The 17,503-nt window shown below is 48.2% G+C and overlaps 10 protein-coding genes across 10 annotated transcripts; 8 read left to right on the top strand and 2 right to left on the bottom strand.

Annotated features, from left to right (window-relative positions):
- Positions 1-749: 749 nt before the first annotated feature.
- K444DRAFT_473056 (ankyrin) lies at positions 750-1,040 on the top strand (the record flags this gene model as incomplete). Its single annotated transcript, XM_024872900.1, has 1 exon — positions 750-1,040. A coding segment is annotated over one exon (291 nt), but the record flags the coding sequence as incomplete, so codon positions are not given.
- A 1,545-nt stretch (positions 1,041-2,585) lies between these two features.
- K444DRAFT_525885 (uncharacterized protein) lies at positions 2,586-2,837 on the top strand (the record flags this gene model as incomplete). The annotated part of the gene is made up of 1 exon (XM_024874496.1): positions 2,586-2,837. A coding segment is annotated over one exon (252 nt), but the record flags the coding sequence as incomplete, so codon positions are not given.
- A 623-nt stretch (positions 2,838-3,460) lies between these two features.
- On the top strand, positions 3,461-4,799 carry K444DRAFT_366552 (uncharacterized protein). Its single transcript, XM_024872234.1, has 2 exons — positions 3,461-4,135; positions 4,189-4,799. Exons 1-2 carry the CDS (start codon positions 3,820-3,822, stop codon positions 4,551-4,553), a joined length of 681 nt encoding a protein of 226 aa, XP_024738175.1. The 5' UTR covers positions 3,461-3,819; the 3' UTR covers positions 4,554-4,799.
- Positions 4,800-5,073: 274 nt separating this feature from the next.
- On the bottom strand, positions 5,074-8,098 carry K444DRAFT_587249 (peroxisomal ABC transporter-like protein). Its single transcript, XM_024878019.1, has 3 exons — positions 7,152-8,098; positions 5,962-7,020; positions 5,074-5,911 (listed from the first exon to the last, which is right to left on the bottom strand). The coding sequence occupies exons 1-3, from the start codon at positions 7,782-7,784 to the stop codon at positions 5,156-5,158; spliced, it is 2,448 nt and encodes an 815-aa protein (XP_024738174.1). The 5' UTR covers positions 7,785-8,098; the 3' UTR covers positions 5,074-5,155.
- Positions 8,099-10,040: 1,942 nt separating this feature from the next.
- K444DRAFT_526354 (plasma membrane phosphatase required for sodium stress response) lies at positions 10,041-11,981 on the top strand (the record flags this gene model as incomplete). The annotated part of the gene is made up of 4 exons (XM_024874533.1): positions 10,041-10,143; positions 10,252-11,426; positions 11,474-11,623; positions 11,670-11,981. The coding sequence occupies 4 exons, from the start codon at positions 10,041-10,043 to the stop codon at positions 11,979-11,981; spliced, it is 1,740 nt and encodes a 579-aa protein (XP_024738173.1).
- A 22-nt stretch (positions 11,982-12,003) lies between these two features.
- On the top strand, positions 12,004-12,591 carry K444DRAFT_366524 (uncharacterized protein). Its single transcript, XM_024872233.1, has one exon. It carries the CDS (start codon positions 12,119-12,121, stop codon positions 12,515-12,517), a length of 399 nt encoding a protein of 132 aa, XP_024738172.1. The 5' UTR covers positions 12,004-12,118; the 3' UTR covers positions 12,518-12,591.
- Positions 12,592-12,732: 141 nt separating this feature from the next.
- Positions 12,733-13,759, top strand: K444DRAFT_611515 (Pre protein translocase Sec Sec61-beta subunit). Its single transcript, XM_024879963.1, has 3 exons — positions 12,733-12,861; positions 12,967-13,258; positions 13,323-13,759. The coding sequence occupies exons 1-3, from the start codon at positions 12,859-12,861 to the stop codon at positions 13,355-13,357; spliced, it is 330 nt and encodes a 109-aa protein (XP_024738171.1). The 5' UTR covers positions 12,733-12,858; the 3' UTR covers positions 13,358-13,759.
- Positions 13,760-14,975: 1,216 nt separating this feature from the next.
- K444DRAFT_366490 (uncharacterized protein) lies at positions 14,976-15,506 on the top strand. The gene has a single exon (XM_024872232.1). It carries the CDS (start codon positions 15,089-15,091, stop codon positions 15,407-15,409), a length of 321 nt encoding a protein of 106 aa, XP_024738170.1. The 5' UTR covers positions 14,976-15,088; the 3' UTR covers positions 15,410-15,506.
- Positions 15,507-15,602: 96 nt separating this feature from the next.
- K444DRAFT_662382 (uncharacterized protein) lies at positions 15,603-16,046 on the top strand (the record flags this gene model as incomplete). Its single annotated transcript, XM_024886704.1, has 1 exon — positions 15,603-16,046. The coding sequence occupies one exon, from the start codon at positions 15,603-15,605 to the stop codon at positions 16,044-16,046; it is 444 nt and encodes a 147-aa protein (XP_024738169.1).
- A 119-nt stretch (positions 16,047-16,165) lies between these two features.
- Positions 16,166-16,649, bottom strand: K444DRAFT_526940 (carbohydrate-binding module family 50 protein; the record flags this gene model as incomplete). The annotated part of the gene is made up of 2 exons (XM_024874594.1): positions 16,166-16,455; positions 16,484-16,649. 2 exons carry the CDS (start codon positions 16,647-16,649, stop codon positions 16,166-16,168), a joined length of 456 nt encoding a protein of 151 aa, XP_024738168.1.
- Positions 16,650-17,503: the final 854 nt, after the last annotated feature.

Raw genomic sequence — 17,503 nt, 5'->3', positions numbered from 1 at the left:
GGGAGTCTGGGGACGCGGGGTTTGTGGTTAGGAGACCCCCAGAGCCGGAGGGGACGGATCTGATGGTGCAGATGAATGTTGAGAGGGGTAATCCGGGGTTGAAGAAGGAGAGGGGGGTTTGGGGGCGGTTGAGGAGGCGGTGATGATGGTGATGTGATAGTATGGGATAGGCGTGCTATAGGGTCCAGCAGCAAGTAGAAGAGGGGAGGCGAGTGAGAATTTCATTCCAAGCTGGCTAGACGTGCATTTCAATTGCGATACGCTTGACATAATATTTCCTCCTCTATTATTCACAATAAACTCCCTTCCAAACCCTAACTCTTACCTCGTATCCTCAAACGAGCTTCTGCGATGTCCTATCCTTGTTAATAATACACCGTTTATGCAAGACAAGTCCGACAGGAAGAATGAAGTAAGAACTCTTTCGTTTTGATGACTTTGCTAAGTCGACTTATGTAACGAAGTGGTCAGCCCGAGGAAAGTGGGGTTTTGAGCAGCACGCTGCCAAAAGTTGGACTATTCATTTGCAATACTGTCAGAATTCGGATAAAGATCGTGATAAAGCTCTTTATAAAGATCTTTGCGATTCAGCAGCATACCTCTACATGCCTGATTCTAAGTCTTGTACCATTGAAAATTGGTGGAATTATGTGCAAGATTAGGCTCGTATCGAGTCAGACTACGGAAACGGCTGGCGCTTTTCCATAATGGTCCCTTCAGGTGTTACAAACCTTATGGTTGCATCATACTTCGGACACAAAAGTTTGGTGGAATTTTTTATGAATATACCTGACCATATAATAGCCCATGACCATCGAGAGAGGACGCCACTACACTGGGCAGCGCTTGGTGGACGAGTATGTATCCTCAAAATGTTATTTGGCAAGAGAAATACAATCCAGGCTCAGGATAAAATTGGCCGAACAGCCTTGCATTGCGCTGCTTCCGAAGGGCACACACACGCAGTTCGCTGGCTGATTGAAAACGATGCCGATTACCTAGAGAAGGATCAGAGAAAGAGGACACCTCTGAAACTAGCAGCTTCAGCTAGTCACTCAGAAACGGTTATATACCTTCTAGCAAAAAGAAATTCCATTCACGAAGGGGGCAATAGGTCTTTGATTAACGAGGACATCAAGGAATCTTTACACCTTGCCGCTCTCAAAGGGCACACTTCTGTTATAAAGACTCTTTTGGACAAATTTCCGAACTCGATCCGAAAAGCATATCTCGAGGATCCGAACGAGGAAGGTCTGACTGCCTTGCATTTGGCGGCTCAAGGCGGGAGTGCAGAAGCGGTTGAGCTGTTGTTAGAAAAAGGAGCAAAGTCGGGCAAAGTTAACCATCAAACCGCGTTGCATGTGGCGTCTCAATATGGAAGACCAGAAGTCATTAAAGTATTGCTAAGGAGGGGTGCAGAGGTGAACGAAGTCAACGGTAAGAACAAAACTGCTTTTGATGTTGCGGGGGATTCTCAGCCGATCAATGGTTCGAATATTACAATGCAAACAAAACAAGCATTGTTACAGCGCTAGAGGCTGTAACAATGCTAGGATGTGACTTAGTCGCGTATCTACTAAGTGAAGTTAGTACAAAACTACTTCTTACTTCTTAATATTAGGCTTCTCTTTTTAGGTTTTTCTTTTAAGTTATAATCCATGGTATACTTTTAATTTAATGGCTTTTTTCTTGATAAAAAGAGTAGTTAAGAGTACTTTTATTAACTTTTAAAACACTTATTTAAAATAACTTAAAATTTTAAAGACTTAATATACTAAATAACTTCCTCTGGACTCAAAGTCCCTCTCACCATGGCCGTCCCAGCTCACAGCGATGTATATGCATTCAGAAGAGCGCCGGGCGGTACATGGATGATTAGTTGCCCGAATGTTAGTTTATCGAGGTGCCGAACCATCCTTTTAAGCCTAGTCCTAACAATATACAGCAGAATTTTAGTAAGGGGCTAGAGATATATAGAGCCAATCTCTCTCTCTCTCTCTCTCTCTGGTGCTGCGATATATAAAGAGTGAGAATTGCTTGGAGGATCTGTAGGTAAGAGATCACTGTGTTAGGTAATAGCCACATGGAAGGTAGGATTCTTCAAATATGAAGACAGCGATACCCCGAAAGCGTATAGACCGCTCAGATACCAACACCGCGACCGCGAGAGCAGTGCGGGAGCCGGCTAGCAATGGCACTGATTGAAGGAGGCAACATTATCTTCCATATAACTGTACTAATGGCGGCACTTTATGTCCTATTTGTAGTCATCTCTGCTGTTTTATAACCATCCAATTTATGGTTCATAGTAGTATTCGTAACTTTTCCCCTAGCTTTCCTGGGACCACCCGAGCATTAGTATTTGAGTCTTCGTTTCCTATCAAACAGACGTCCCACTTTCTCATCACTGAACATATTGGAAACTGATTCGTTCGCTGAATTTCACCTCATTCTAGCCGCCAAGCTCTTCTCCCAAACCCCCCTTACAAATATTGCATCCCGAAAGTATAAAGGAAGTAGGAACTCCCTTAGTCATTAACCAACGACTTTATTAACATTCCACCAAATACCTCTAGCTTCAGGTAATATGCGACTATACACAAGTCGAATTCTATTGCGACCACATCCGCTACACAGTTCGAGCATGGTGTACTAACTACGAGACAACCTATAAACGCTGCCCCTCTAGTGTTGTGGCGATCGAGTTTAGGTACGTTGAAATCAATTCGCAGGTATCTAATACACCAAATAAGAAACACAGAGATGAATACTGCGGTGATTGCCGTGCCCTAGTAATCAATCCCTCGTGGACGAAGAATTCTCGGATCCAAACTTAAGGAAGAGGGTGGAGTGCGGGGTGCTTGGATTGTTGGGCGTTGAGTTGTAACACGATTTCCGGTCTGATGACCCTGGGTCTAGGGATCTCACATGTAACTAGTATGCTTGAGGTGGATAGCTCCTCCACAATTTGTTGCACATCGCAATGGGATGTAGCCGTGTAATGTGGCTGGCGGGCCGAAGCAGCTATCCCTCTATTGGTATTCATGAGAAATGGGCTGGGGGGAGTTAGGTGGATTGGTTAGAAGTTGAAGAAGCAAGTATGGTTGGTAGCCAGGTTGCCTCGGTCCGCATTCGAGTCCATATTCAGGGGGTTCTAAAAGCACGGATCCCTTAGCAATTTAGAGAGATAAAATGCCCGATTCCCCACACCCCAGTTTCTGAGGTCCTAACCCGGAAGAGAGAAAAGACTCGGTTTCAGCGAACCTCCCATTGGAGGATTACATGCGGAGGATAGCTCGACTTCACCGTTGGGAGGAAAACTAGTTTCCTCCAGTCAATCAACTCTTTTAAACTGCCAACTAGAAAGCCAGACAGTATGTCCTCTCTAACTATCAAGTCGAAGTCGGAGGCAAGACCATTCAATATAAAATCTAACAGGAGCAGACCAAGGCGAGTTAATCTCAGGCATAGAAACTAGAATCTGATTAAATACAGAGTGCCAAAACGAGAAACTCGAGTATAGAACAAACTGAACCAGTCCACTATCGACGACCTGGGGCAAGAACAAGCAGCCTCAAGACACGAGCTAGTTTTGTTACCGCATACAACCCCTCCCTACGCTTCATGCTCAAACATCGCCCTATCGAAGAGATATCGCAGCCACCATAGCCACAGTTGGAACTTTCCTTCTCTTGATCACTACTCATATAAGCGTTCGCGACCTAACCCATCAAGCTCCGCTTCACAACTCTTTCATAACGCACTGTCATCCACACACGAGCCCCTGCCAGAGAACCCACTTCACGATGATCCGAGGCTATGTTTGAACCAAAGTTCACATGCTACCGAGAAATAAATACAGCTACTGATTACGGAGAAGCAAAACTCGATCCTCCCTCGACATCCCTCCCTCAGATCAACAAAACTCCGTCGTGTATTAGTGGGGCGGCAGAATCAGAAAAACACTGGCAAAGAAGTGAGCAAGAGCAACCTGCTCTCCCTGAATGGTTTCGGCAGAAGCAACCGGAAAAGAATTGCCACCGCCCTCTCTCTTCGCTGGTACCTCAACCACCCTCCTTATCCTGGTCTTCTTCATACCTGCAAAGCGCTAGATATCTTGCGATATTAAAAGCTGGTCAGTCTATTACCTCCCCCATAACATCGTCTGCCAACTCACTGTTGTCACAGATAGTGAGACTGAACCCAATGACCAAAGCCAAGAGGGAGGGCAACCTGGCACGAGAAAGAGATATGCTGGGCCTCAGTACATCGGCAGCGGCGAACGTGGTGCTGTCGGTCGCGATGCACTTGCTGCACAGGAAGACGTAGGGCCAGGTCTTGCCATCCGAGTAGGTTCCTGCTGCGATGGGGGTTTGCGTGAAGATACCGGTTATCTCGGGAGGTGGGCCGTATTTGCTGGGTTTGTTAGCCTTTTGATCTCAAATCTTGAGCCTTCAAACTCCAGCTTTTCTTGTTGTTGCCCCCCCCCCTCTCTCCCAAAGGAGAGGAAGGGTGGTGAGCTTCATCGCTTAGAGACAAACAAGACTTTTTGACTCTTGTTTAAGGGAGGAGCCAAGATCCTTAAGTCTAGGATCTAAGAAAAGAAACGGTCATCCTTGGGGGTTCACTGGAGGGGGATAGTTGTACATATGTCCCCTCCAACCCCGAAAAACTCGAAGATAGCCGTGAATCCACCCCTGTCGCTAAGGCTAAGGTTCAGGTTATCTACCTCCCATCTCCTGGATGGCGAAATCCATGTTCCATGCGGAGGATTTGAGGTGGGTGTTATTCGGCAAAATGCAGGTCCAAAGGACCTCTATCGAGGGGATGAGAAATATGAAGTGTCTGATTGGCGCGGGGGTTTGTAGGTGCGGGGAGAAAGATAGATGCGATTCATGTACCAGTACGGACGGGCCTTACGGCTGATATTGGGGGTAGGTGCTTAAATACAAACGGGGAGGGGGTTTCGGAAAAATTGAACGCGAGCAGAAGAAGCGTCTCATCTGAATATCGGGGAATGAAATTCGGTACAGAGCGTCCCGAGAGATTTGTGGAATTGAAGTGCAAATGAAATCGTTGCTTGTAAGGCAGGAATAAATTTCTATCTCATCTAGCTTATCTATCGTATTCAGGACAGAATTAGGGGAGATTGCTGTTATTGTTGCGGCTGCTCAACGGACTTCTGCTCCTCCAGGTAAACAGGACCGTCCAACATCTCGCCGCCTTCGACCCAGACTTTGTTTAACTCTGCTTCGATCTCTTCCTTTCGACTTTCCCATTCTTTGACTTTGGATAAGCGTTCGCGGAGCTCTTGGAGTTCTCTCTCGACGCCCATCTTCTCTTTTTCCGTGCCGATGCGTTCCCATTCCCACTCGCTGCCGTCGTCGCCGAGCCCGAGGGTGAGGTTGAACGTGTGGTATCTCTTCAGACTTGCTCGGGTACTGATTGTAATCAATGTGATACCTTTCTCCTTGCAGCGCTCATAGAGAAGCCCTTCAACGTCGGAAGAGACTGCTGAGGTGCCCTCATCAATGAACGCATAGCGAGGTTCGTGGTAAAGTAGTCTTGCGATTGCCATTCGTTGTTTCTCGCCTCCGCTCAAAACGTCTTTCCATTCTTTGCGGGTGTCCCAGCCACCTTCTCGGTCGGGGAGGTAGCCAAGCCGGGCTTCTTCGAGGACGTGCTTGAGCTCGATGTCTCGTCGTCCTCGTTCCCGCATCTCGATTTCGCCGTGTGGGTAGATGACTTGATCACGAAGTGTTCCAACGCTGAGATATGGTCTTTGAGGAAGGAACATGATGCCATCCATCCCAACGGAACGTGGTCGAGAGACCAACCCCCGGTAAACTGGCCAGAGACCTGCCACTATGCGGGCAACGGCGCTTTTGCCAACCCCATTCGGGCCGGAGATCTGTAGAATGTTAGGATAGACACGGAAATGGAGAGACGAGCGGGACTTACAAGAAGATGCTCTCCAGAGTGGACAATCACGGAGAGAGATTCGATCAACTCTTCACCTCCATGAGGGAAAATGGAGGGCGCAACAACAGGAACATTTTCCAGGCGCACACCATCAAAGCCTTTTTGAATAGTGCCTTGAACGTCCGACAGAGAATAAAGTTCGGCGTGGGTACCCCGAGGTGGGAAATACGCATTCGCGTGAACTCGGTGAAGTGTCGAGATCAGAGTATAGACACGGCTGGTGTAACCAGCGAGTTCGGAAAGGTCCTTGATGGAATACATCATTCGTCCGCCAGCATCAGCTAGTGAGAGCATGAGTCGTTTGTTCGTGATAAACTCCTTCATCCGTCCTCTTTCTCGGCCTCCAGTTATCGAGGCATCCGCCAATTCTTGAATGCCTCCAAGACCACCCCAAGCTGGCAAAAACACCGGCAAGGAACTCAGAAGGTATCCGTAAGCACTCCAACTGTATTTTAAAACAAAATCCTCCAGGATGTTGTAACGGATCTTCAGGGTATAAATACCCTCCATCCACTTCTTGAGACTCTTGAACTCCTTATCCAAGAAGTTCTTCTCCATATTCGCCCCACCGTAAAATGCCACTTCTTCGGCATTGGCAATGAGACGAGCATGGAGGCCTCTAAAGTCACCTTCCTTGCGACCTTCGACTGCTTTTAACTTTCCAAACGGTGGAGATAATCTCCGAAGTATTGTTGCTGTCAAAAAGTAGTTGCTCATTAATCCAGTCAAAGCGAGAGGACCAAGAGACCGATATAGTTGGTAGTTGAAGACAACAAGGTCTACGAATGGCTTCCCTAACGAAGAGTAGAGGCTTGCAGCTGACGCACAGAAGTGTGTCAGATCTTGGGTGATGAATTGGTCTGCACCTTGCCCAATTCCCCCGTCAAGGTTCGATAATTTGTAATAGTTGAGGTTGTCGTTCAGGTATAGATCATGAATGTATCTTGTGAGGCGTGTTCGAAAGGCAATTGAGACTTTCGATTGGAGGAATTTGATCATGGCGTTTGTGTATGAAGCAAGACTGCCAATGCCACACCACTGTCTAAGTTAGTCGAGAGCATGATGAGAATTGCAATAGGATATCCACCAACATAGAAAAGAGGCTCTCGAAATCCGGAATAGAAACAAGGTCGCAGAAATGCTCGGAAATATGGAAGAGATAAGCTCACCTTGATGATTCCCCAAATAAACGCTCTACCATTTCCAGCAACAAGATCCCGCACAATCTCACCGTCCAATCTAGCCACTACCAGAGACAGGTATGTCCTTAGCATCAAAAATACCCCATGACTTAGTAACAGCCCAGTCTCCTTACTCGTCCATCTCGGTATCATTATACTCAACAGACTTAGAAACTGGTGTAAGAAGGCCAAGTTGAGCCCGGGCTTCGTCTGGGGAGGCGGGATCTGAGGAGTGCTGCCATCGGACAGTCCGGAGGCTCTCGGCGGATTTAGAAAAAGTCTTCGATGGGCATCAAAAGTCAGCGCCTTCGTAGGGTGTATCGTAACTTTCGAAGTCGAGTCCTTGTAAGGAACGAAGATGACCCTCGAGCCATCTTTATTCTTCAATCCCGAATTCCTTCTCAGTAGCCGTCGGCCTTGCTCTTTCTCTGCATTCCGCTTCTTCCACCATCGTCTGCCGCCTTCGCCTGCAGCTATTATTGATATGGCGAGGAAGAGTGTGCCCATGAGTCGTGTGGTTCTCGATGTGCCCTTCAGGCGCTGACGGAGGAGGTCGGCATAGTGGTGATAAAACATTGCCAACGGATCCGCAGCATTCCGCAATGTCGATTGAGAGGCCATTGTGATTTTGGATGGCCGAATTCGCAGAGTTGGTTGTTGTTGATTTGTCCCTACATGGTCATGTCGTCCGCCGACTTGTGTTCCTGGCTCTCCAATCCAGCTTCGTAACCCGTTTCCCTATGATTCCGATGTTGCGCTCATATCATTGAATATCGTAGAGGCCGTCAGTCGTGGGAATCTAGACACAGCAAAAGCACCATCATTACCAGGTGGTGGCTTAGGTGTTGTTGCAGCATGTGATGGGCAAAATCTGGGGAAGGAGCGCCGAGGTTGCAAGCATGTGGAAGCTTGGCGTCATGTGACTGTGAATCACGTTACACTCCATTAGCAGATGATTCAGATCCCCTCCTAAAATCGATCTGGAAAAAGCAAGGTCCGGTCCGTGGCCCCTCATTTCTCAGGGTTCCGAAGTCGATATATCAGATTCCCATGCACTCCTTTTCTCCACCTCGAGTAAAGAACAATTGACCCCATTCCTCGCCCCTTCCCAGCTCTCTTCCCAGCTACTCTAGGCTTGATTAGCTTCCTGCAAGTCGCCTCCTCAAACCCTTTCTTGAAGGCCTTCGGCAGCCAACCGAGACGGGCCAAATCTGCAGCCAGGAGGCGATCCAATGTGGTGAGCCGGCAAAGTAGAGTACAGTAGAGCACAGCACATAGCTGGCAAACGCGCGCAACGTTCTGCGTGTGAATCAATGCGCAGATTAGCCCTTCAAACGCAACCCCCACGGCGAAAGCAAGCGTGCTTCCCTCCCAGGAATTCGAGCGCGTATAAATCTGAGAAGCAGGAAATAGAGAAGGAGGCTGGTTCCAAATAGTTCCAGCTTGATCCCGGCTCGAAGGCATGTCTCTCGTCAACGGCGGCCTGCCGATAGGCCGAACGGTAGCCGCTGGGGTGGAGGTCGAGGTGGTTTGGACCTCCGACCCTCAACGTCAAAGGAATGTCTTGAATGAGGTGCTTTGGAAGGGTTTTACGGAGTACAGGAGGTTCATTCGTAAAGCAGGTACCGGGGGCGGCCGGTGTGACAATTCTCCCTAACCAAATACTGGGGAATCCTAGGTCATCCAAGGTCATCCCAGGTTCTATTTATATCCTGGTCTTCGGTCAATCAGACTGTGGATCAGTTGCAACTTCTTCTGCCCTACATCGAATTCCAGCCTCCGAGTGAGCCCTACGGCACTATGTCTCAATCAGAGGGGGCATCGTTGACTCGTAAGCGCAGAACAGGCGCTTGTCTGTGGAGAAGTGTGCATTACGAATAACCTCACAAAGGGACCGCTGCATCTGGGTAAATGGAATCAAGCTGGACCTGAAAGGGGGCACCCGGGCTCCATCCCTGAGGGGGAGGGTTTCGATTGGGGTCAAATGGTTTTGATAGGATGAATACAGTGTGGTGGAAAGCCAGGGCGCTTAATCCCATTCGCCCCCAGCGGGCAAGCAGACGGGGTGGCTGGCAAATGGGTGCACGAATGGACGGCTATTCCAATGGGCAAATGCAGGTCGAGACGGGGGCTGGACTGAGAGCAGACAGACGCTGCAGCGCGTGGAAAGGCGAGGTTTGGCCTGGAGATGGAGGCCGACGAGCCGTTTGCTGCATGATGAAGTATCCTCGTAGTGACACTGGACAGTCTCCCAGCCGTTCACCAGAACGCAGCACAAGCTCCTCTCCTGTCCCAATACCAAGCCGGTCCGGCCCCGAACCTATCCAGACGCGCCTTCCCAGACCTGACCTGACCTGCTTGCTCAACCCCCGACGCTCCTTCTCGTGCAATCAAGGTTCCCATCTTTGCCACATCAATAGCTTCATTTATTCCAATTCTGACCTGACGTCCCTTGATATATTCTGCACTCGCAAACACCGCCCAGGACGGCTTACTTAATCGCCGCAGCCGGTATCTGCTCGATCTGATTCGCTTGCTTAGCCGAGATTGCTTTCTCCCGCAAGCTCAGGCGCTCAGCCTCTCTCTTCGATCTCCCCCATCACCACAAGCTCTCAGTGTGCTATCCCAAGCGGTCGAGCTCTCCTCCAGACCCTGCATCAATTGTCGCATCAACCTGCGCGCCTTTTGGACAATTGCTTGCTGTCTGCTCGTGTCGCGCGACTCATCCGACCTTAGCCAAGCCGCATCAGGGGTCCCGTCCAATCTACACCTTCCACCGCCATCGACGCGTTGAGATAGATCAGCAAAAGAGAAAGAGCAGAAGACCACCACGGCTTCCAACACCAGTGGCCTCGCAAAGGTCGTACATTGCCCTCGATGAGTAATGAGATTGCGCAGCCAACGGAGCAAGACCTTCGCCGCTCAGCTTCAGTAGAGGGTGGGAAAGGATCGAAGCCGCCTGCGCTGGATACCTCGAGTTGTACGTTATCCGCCCCTTTTACTTCCTCTATTGGATGTGTAGAACAGTTGGATGCGCCAGGCTTCGAGGCGCAGGTTCGGAGAAGATAAGAGCTAATGTGCGACACAGTCACCAATACGCCTCATCCTCCCAGCTCGTCAACTCAAACCACATCGACTGCACAAAACACTGCCAGCACTGACGGATCCGAGACTCCAGTTCTATCAGGGTCACAGAACGAGAAGGACTATCTTCGGGTAGCTGACGAGGCCCCAGAGGTCCCCAAGAAGAACCGCGGCCTTCTTCACGTCCCATCCAGATCCTCTTCGCACAAGATACAGCCATCTCCAACGTCAACAGGACTAAGTGGAGCAACTGCAAGTGACCCCAGAGAGAGCATCGGTGGGAGATCGAAGGAGTCTAAGTCAAGCATTTTGGGTCGGAGGCGGAATGGGAGTGCTACAAGCAGCAAGATGTCGGTAACACAACAAGGCCCCTCCACGGGACCAGCAGGAAGCACAATTCCAGCAACTGCGGGCGCCAAAACATCTCAGAAGCCTCATAAGAAGGGGTTCTTATCATTCTTGTGCTGTGGGGTTCCGGATAGTGCGAATACGTCCGACCCGAATGATGCAGCGGTACCTGCGAACAAGATTTCGAAAGTGCCTTCTGGACGACCAACAACCGCGAGTAGACCAGAGCAAGGATCGACGAACAATGTTAATGCTCCGGCGCCACCTCAAAGCGAAAAGGAGGCTCTTAGACAAGCCGAGCCAGAAAGAGAGAAGAACGAGGCTCCGAGCTTGGACCTGGGTCGGACTTTGCAATCAGGAGCAGTTGTCAATGGCGATGCGAATCGACTATCAGGGGATGCACGTGATCAACCATTACCTGCTTTGCCACAGGAAGCTGAAATAACTGCTCCTCAAGCTGGACAGCCGAGTCCTTCGGTCGTAGTACAAGCGCCGGCAAGAGCCCCATCGACGAGGGCTTCTTCATCTGCGCAAGTCCCATCACAGGAGGCGAAAGATGCAGAGGGGGATGTGAAAATGGTAGATTCGGACCCTGTACCAACAGAAAAAGTTGAACCCGCTGCTCCCGTTACTCGACAAACCGAGACTGCCAGACCCGTTCTGCCACCGCCACCATCATCCCCTCCTCCTGGGCCCAGCGAAGATGTTACCTCACCAGAGCCTGCGGACCAGGGGCAAAAATGGCTACTGCCACCGATCGCACCAAGATTCCAGGGGAAGAAGTGTCTTGTTCTCGATCTAGATGAGACTTTGGTCCACAGTAGTTTTAAGGTATGTTTAGTTGGAACATTTGGTTTACATTTTACTGATTCGTCCAGATTTTACACCAAGCAGATTTCACAATCCCTGTTGAAATTGAGGGTCAATATCACAATGTTTATGTGATCAAGCGGCCTGGTGTGGACCAGTTCATGAAGCGAGTTGGCGAACTTTACGAGGTTGTCGTTTTCACAGCTTCTGTGTCGAAGGTAAGCAGAAATATCACTCTAAATGTCATGTGCTGACCATTCCTAGTACGGTGATCCTCTTCTGGATCAATTAGATATCCACCACGTCGTTCACCACCGCCTCTTCCGTGAAAGTTGTTACAACCACCAAGGAAATTACGTTAAAGACCTTTCCCAGGTTGGACGAGATCTCCGAGAAACCATCATCATCGACAATTCTCCAACATCCTACATCTTCCACCCTCAACACGCCGTACCGATCAGTAGTTGGTTCTCTGATGCGCATGACAACGAGCTTCTCGACCTGATTCCGGTTCTCGAAGACTTAGCGGGCTCGCAGGTGCGCGATGTCAGCTTAGTCCTTGATGTCGCCCTCTGAAGCAATCTTACTAGTGCGATCCTGCATGCAGCATAAACTTGCTATCATAGCGGATGGCGTTTCGGTTGATACCTTTGGTTCCATTGTAGAATGTACTGTTTAATCTATATAATCGGCTTCCCATCTGGCGAGTCCAGATGCAGTCTTCATTTTTGCGCAGATCGATGGAGGGAAATTTGAGCGGGCTATCAAAATTGGAGGAAAAGAAGCGTGATACTCTGGAGAAGCTTCGAGAGGCTTTTGGAATTGAAGATTTATCGAGTCAGCCTCGGAAATCATTACAGAACAGCTTGTCGCTGTCTCGTCTTTTATTTTCTTGTCCGATGGAGAGGAAGAGAAGCATACAGCGAGGAAGAGTGCTTTTTCATTTGTTTATTCTTCTACTTCATAGCATGCGCACATGTAGGCGCGAGAGCAGATCAAGATCGCGATTTCGAGATCCGCTTCCTGTAACAAACCAGAGGTTTATGCTCGTGAGAGCAGCGATAAAAATAGGTGGCGATGTTTTTAGCATCGTTTTGAAAAATCTCATTTGAGACATGATTCTTCCTACGAGTGTGACCTTTAAATCGAATCTGACAGTATCACTTCTCACCTCACTGAGTTTGCGGTGATAAAGTGAAGTCGGAAAAGTGAAGTGAAGCTCCCCGGATTCATCCCATCACATCCTGGCCCCACTAGCGCGCCCAATCCCTGCTCGCTACCGAGCCTCCTTTCGATGGAATGCATCTGGCCTCAATTCACAATTTCTGAGCCGACGCAATCGCAACCACTGCACTTCACACACGACCACGTACAAACACCTTCCTCTCCTTCGAAGCCGATCAATCGCTCGTGCTCAGTCTTCACTTCTTCCTCAGGCCCGTTAATCGTCAAGATGGTGCGTCGCCTTGAACTCCCCTCTCCACCCTCGTGCCCTCCTCTCCAGCTTCCCTTCTCCCCAAAGCAACGCTTCAAGGACAAGAACTGATGAATAGCAAAATAGTCCTCGCCCCGCTCCTCCTCCCCCGTCAACTCCCCCGGCGCACCTTCCGCGCGTCCCAGCTCCCCAACACCCCCCGGCGGACCCAAGACCGCGATCCGTCGGCGCGCAGCAGCCGACCAGAAAGACAAGCTTGCCAATGCTCGTCCGTCATCTACGAGAGCGGCGGGCGCGGGAGGAAGCAGCAGCACGATGTTGAGGCTGTATACGGACGAGAGCCCGGGACTTAAGGTTGATCCGGTAGTTGTGCTTGTACTGAGCTTGGTGTTTATTTTCAGTGTTGTGGCGTTGCATAGTGAGTTCCCCTGGTGTTACTTTGAACTTGTTCCTGGAGGGAGGCTGATTTGGGGTTTGCGAAGTCATTGCGAAGATTACGAGGAAGTTTTCGAGCTAGATGTGCTGCGTCCAGAAGGTAGTTGGGCAAATGGAGAGAGGTAGAAGTGGAAATATTTGAAGAGTGGAGAGTTGCAGGTTGAGTGTGGGATACGGACGGGGAAGAAAAGGAGCATAAAATGAGCGCTGGGTTTCTTGGGTGCCGGACAGCTTGCTTTACGGCGGTAAGTGGGCGGCTTCTGTGCTTGTATTATAGGCGGCTAGTAGGGAAGGGAATTGCTGCACTTGGCATTCGTGGTTTGGTTTGCTGCTTCTGTAAAGTGAGTGAGTGCAGTGAGTTGTTGGGAAGAGAAGACTGTGAGGTGAGAGGGGAGCTTCAAGCGAAGAGTATCAAAATTTCTGCGCAACAGTGGGCTCAGGGTTCTACACGGTGGAAGGAGTTTCGAGTTTGTGCCAAATCCCTTTTCCAATGTTCCACCTTGCCCTGGCACAATCAGCTCGTAATTTCTTAACTTTATCTCCCTAAGAGAGATTCACCAAGGAGAGTTCCATTTTCAATATTCTGAGTTACCCTGGAACATTCAACCAGTCTCTGTTTGGCTTTTCTCCTTTAGAGAGATTCACTTTTTACATGGAATTTCCGAGCTTGGGAAGTCCTCAAAGTGGGGGTCCTAATAGAGAGATGTAAATATTTCTACTCGGTTGTCGGATCCTTCTCTCACCACAGTACAGAGTCAATCTTGATCCATCTTCAGAGAGTAACACAGGCAAAGTCATACTACTTCAAGAGGCGGAACCACGTTACCCGCCCCATGTTTTCTATGCCCTTTGGTTGTAGTCAATATCGCTGCAGTCATACACCTACCTGCCTCGAGGTAAAATTCAGCATGGGGATGTTGACAGCAAGAAGAGGATTGACAACAACAATTCCCTCTTTTCGTCCGATCTTCCTTCCTTCATGCCTGCTCCCTTCGAGGCTATAACTATCAAGGAGTTGTACTTAATGCATTCAGTGTATAATGACCAAATATTCTTCAAATTACAGTCGACCTCCAAATCGTCTTCCAGATTTGGAAGCCGACTCCCAAATGACATCTTCGAGGGCCATTGTATCAGTTTGTATCCTTGGAACCTCCATCCAGGATCACCGTCAGACTTTTATACCCGTTTAATATGGCTCCATCTCATGTCGAGCCGTCGGAAGTTCGACACATCACAGCTTTTGACAAAGACAATTAACATTATTACAAAGCTTGAAGCTCGAGGCCTTATATGAGACCTTCTATGTGTGAATTAGTATTATGAATTCCACGTAGAATGTCTTTGCCACGACATTAAACTTGCAAGGGGAGTAAAATCTGGTTGGGGCGATATTTGCATCCTTGTACTCGTTGAAGAAAAGAGGTTGTGTTGACTAAAGAAAACGTAAATGCCAAGAATGCCTATTTTATAGCTAGGTAAAAAGAGGCAGGATATGTAGGGAGCTATGGCAGTAAAGAGAACAGCAAGACTTTAAAGGAACCTTGTATTTCTAACAGTCTCTGTTTATAAGCATAGTAATGAGTTCTCGAATGATGAACCAGAGTTGGAATCGCTAATAGTAAAAAGTCACGTGTGGGATGGGTGCTGGGACACTTCAGCCCTTTGTGCAGTAATCTGCAAATAACCCATCAACGACCGCTAACAGGAACCTCAACTCCCAACAGAATATGGCGATGGATTCTTTAGGCTGGCTTTGCCATCAGACATGGCATCGTCGAAACTCAACTCTCCATCAAATCCCTTGAAATGAATGCACCCAAAACCTTTTCCTAGAATTCCGGCAAATATCATTCCCTTTCCTACTCGCACCGCACAACTGCTTTCTTCAACGTGTCTGCCTTGGATACATCCGTCTACATCCGTTTTACGAGCAATGGCAGATCTACCTCCACTCCCAGAAGGTTGGACAGCTGCGCGCGCACTCTCTCTTCCACCGCTCGACTTCGCACGTCTCCCACCTGATACACGCTCCCAGATCCAAGCATATCTTGATGCAATGGTCGTGGCGGGAGCACAAGAACTGGCTGGGAGCAGCGAGGAGGTGGATGGCGATGGGAAGAAGAAGATATGACAGAAGAAGAAATAGCACGCATCGCACAAGAAAAAGGATTCCGCATCTCCGACTTCCAAGGTTTATTCTCGAACATTGCTCAGCAGATGGTAGATGAAGATCTGGACGTTTGAGGGTTTGTAGTCTACAAACTTGGGGCTATGGAAACGATGCGGAGACATGGACACGATTTTGGTCTAAATGGCTGGAGTTCATGGATGATCTGTTTAGGGAGAATGGAGTGGGGCTGGCTGGCAAACTACTATGGCATCTTGTGGAGGATGAGAGTCTCAATGTTGTCTCGGTTGAGCAGGTAAGAGAGAGCTTCGAGCGCCTTCTTAAGACGGAAACACTTCCCATGGGACTGGAGCTGGATCTCTGCTTGCTTGTTGACAGGTCTTCTGTTCAGAGTCTGTTAGAGAGAGCCGACGATTCGGTGCCCTTTGTGATTGAAGTCATGAGCAATAGGGTGACTGAGGATGCTGGCACTGAAGGCTTCGTCAAAATTGCCACGGATGTGTTGATTCCTGATGTGTGGTTCTTGTCAGAAATTTCACCTGGGCATCTCGATCCCGGCGGTGGAGTCATCTACAGAGGTGCGCTCACCACTGATGCGGACGGTGGGACGGGAAAACAACAGTTGGTCGGGCTGTCCTAGTCACTTGGTGTTTATAGAATCAAGTTTACTTGTGGAGCTCTCTACTATTAGCGCTGCGTTTCGTTCTCATGTGCTATCCGCCAAGTATCTCTCGATATAGTTAGCTACCACCCTCCTTACTACTCTTCCTCCGTTACAATCTCATCAAACGCTCTGTCAACTCCCGGAAATTTTGGAGGCAGCATTTCCTTCCAAACAGGCTCCACCTCAATCTCGCCTGTCTTGGCTTTTGTCACCGCTGCTGAACTGACAAAGTATGCCACACCTGGTATAATATTACTACACCCAGCATCTACACCTGTATTCCATGCTCTGAATTGCGTGAACGAAATTCCGTTGGCGTTGTCAATATAGTAGCAGATATTCCCTGACTGAACGACATACCACTTGAGGCAGCTCTTTGTAGTCCCTAAGGCTACATCAGTCGGAGCAGGGACGATGGTTGAAGCGTAGTGGTAAAGATGCTGAAGCAGACGCACGTGTTGGAACGGCAGATCTCGTGGATGGTGAAGAAGAGGAAGGGCTAGTGTCTCCATTGACGCAATACGCATCTCCCGCCACGAGGTTAGAGCAGTCGCTCTTGACGGCAGGATTCCAAGCCATTAGTTGATCCCAAAAGAGTTCCCAATCAGGTCACAATTGTTACCTGGTTAGACTGTGTACCATTCATAGCAGTTACCCGTGTTTGCCGACGGCGTAGGAGCTGGTGCTGATACATATCCCAATGTACTGCTCACCGCCGCATTTGCATTCCAGTTCTCGGTCGGAGCAAGGCAGTAATGGAATCCAGCCACCAGATTGGTGCATCTAGAGTTAATTGAAGGATTGATTGCCTCAAACAGTGTGAGAGAGACACTCTGGTTCAAAGATGCTAGCTGGCAGTAGTCGTCTGGCTGGACCATGCAGAATTTGCCATTCTGCGACGTCGTTCCTGGTGGATTCATAGCAGCCAGTGTGTCAGAGAACTAATCACATTAATCAGATTAGAATATAATTAACGTAATTCGGATTTTTTTTCGATTTTTTTGATTAGATTAGAATAGTTAATTAGATTAATTATAATTAATCTAATTCATTTATTATATAACTATAGTAAATTAGCTTTTATTTAATAATTATTAAATAAACAAAGTACTCTTAAAGCAGCCCTAATTAAACTAAGGTAAGGCTTATATAATAGTAACTAAATACTAATTTTCTATTATAATAAACTAGTTACTTACTTTAAAATCTTGATTTACTCCTAATCTTAAGCTCTCTTACTAAATAATACTAATACCTAATTAGGTAGTAAGATAGTACTAAAGCGGGAGCAAGCGGGAGCTTTACCTAATCTGGCTAATTTTATTATATATAAAGACCACGTGTATATTAACTATAATTAATTTAATTAATATATAAATAGAACATAATTAATGAGTTTTTCGGATTATAATAACTTAATATCTTCTCGGAAT

The sequence above is a fragment of the Hyaloscypha bicolor genome (assembly GCF_002865645.1).
Source record: "Hyaloscypha bicolor E unplaced genomic scaffold K444scaffold_56, whole genome shotgun sequence".
NCBI classification, from domain to species: domain Eukaryota; kingdom Fungi; phylum Ascomycota; class Leotiomycetes; order Helotiales; family Hyaloscyphaceae; genus Hyaloscypha; species Hyaloscypha bicolor.
The sequence above is the reverse complement of the archived record's forward strand: the minus strand, read 5'-3'. Positions and strand labels throughout refer to the sequence as shown.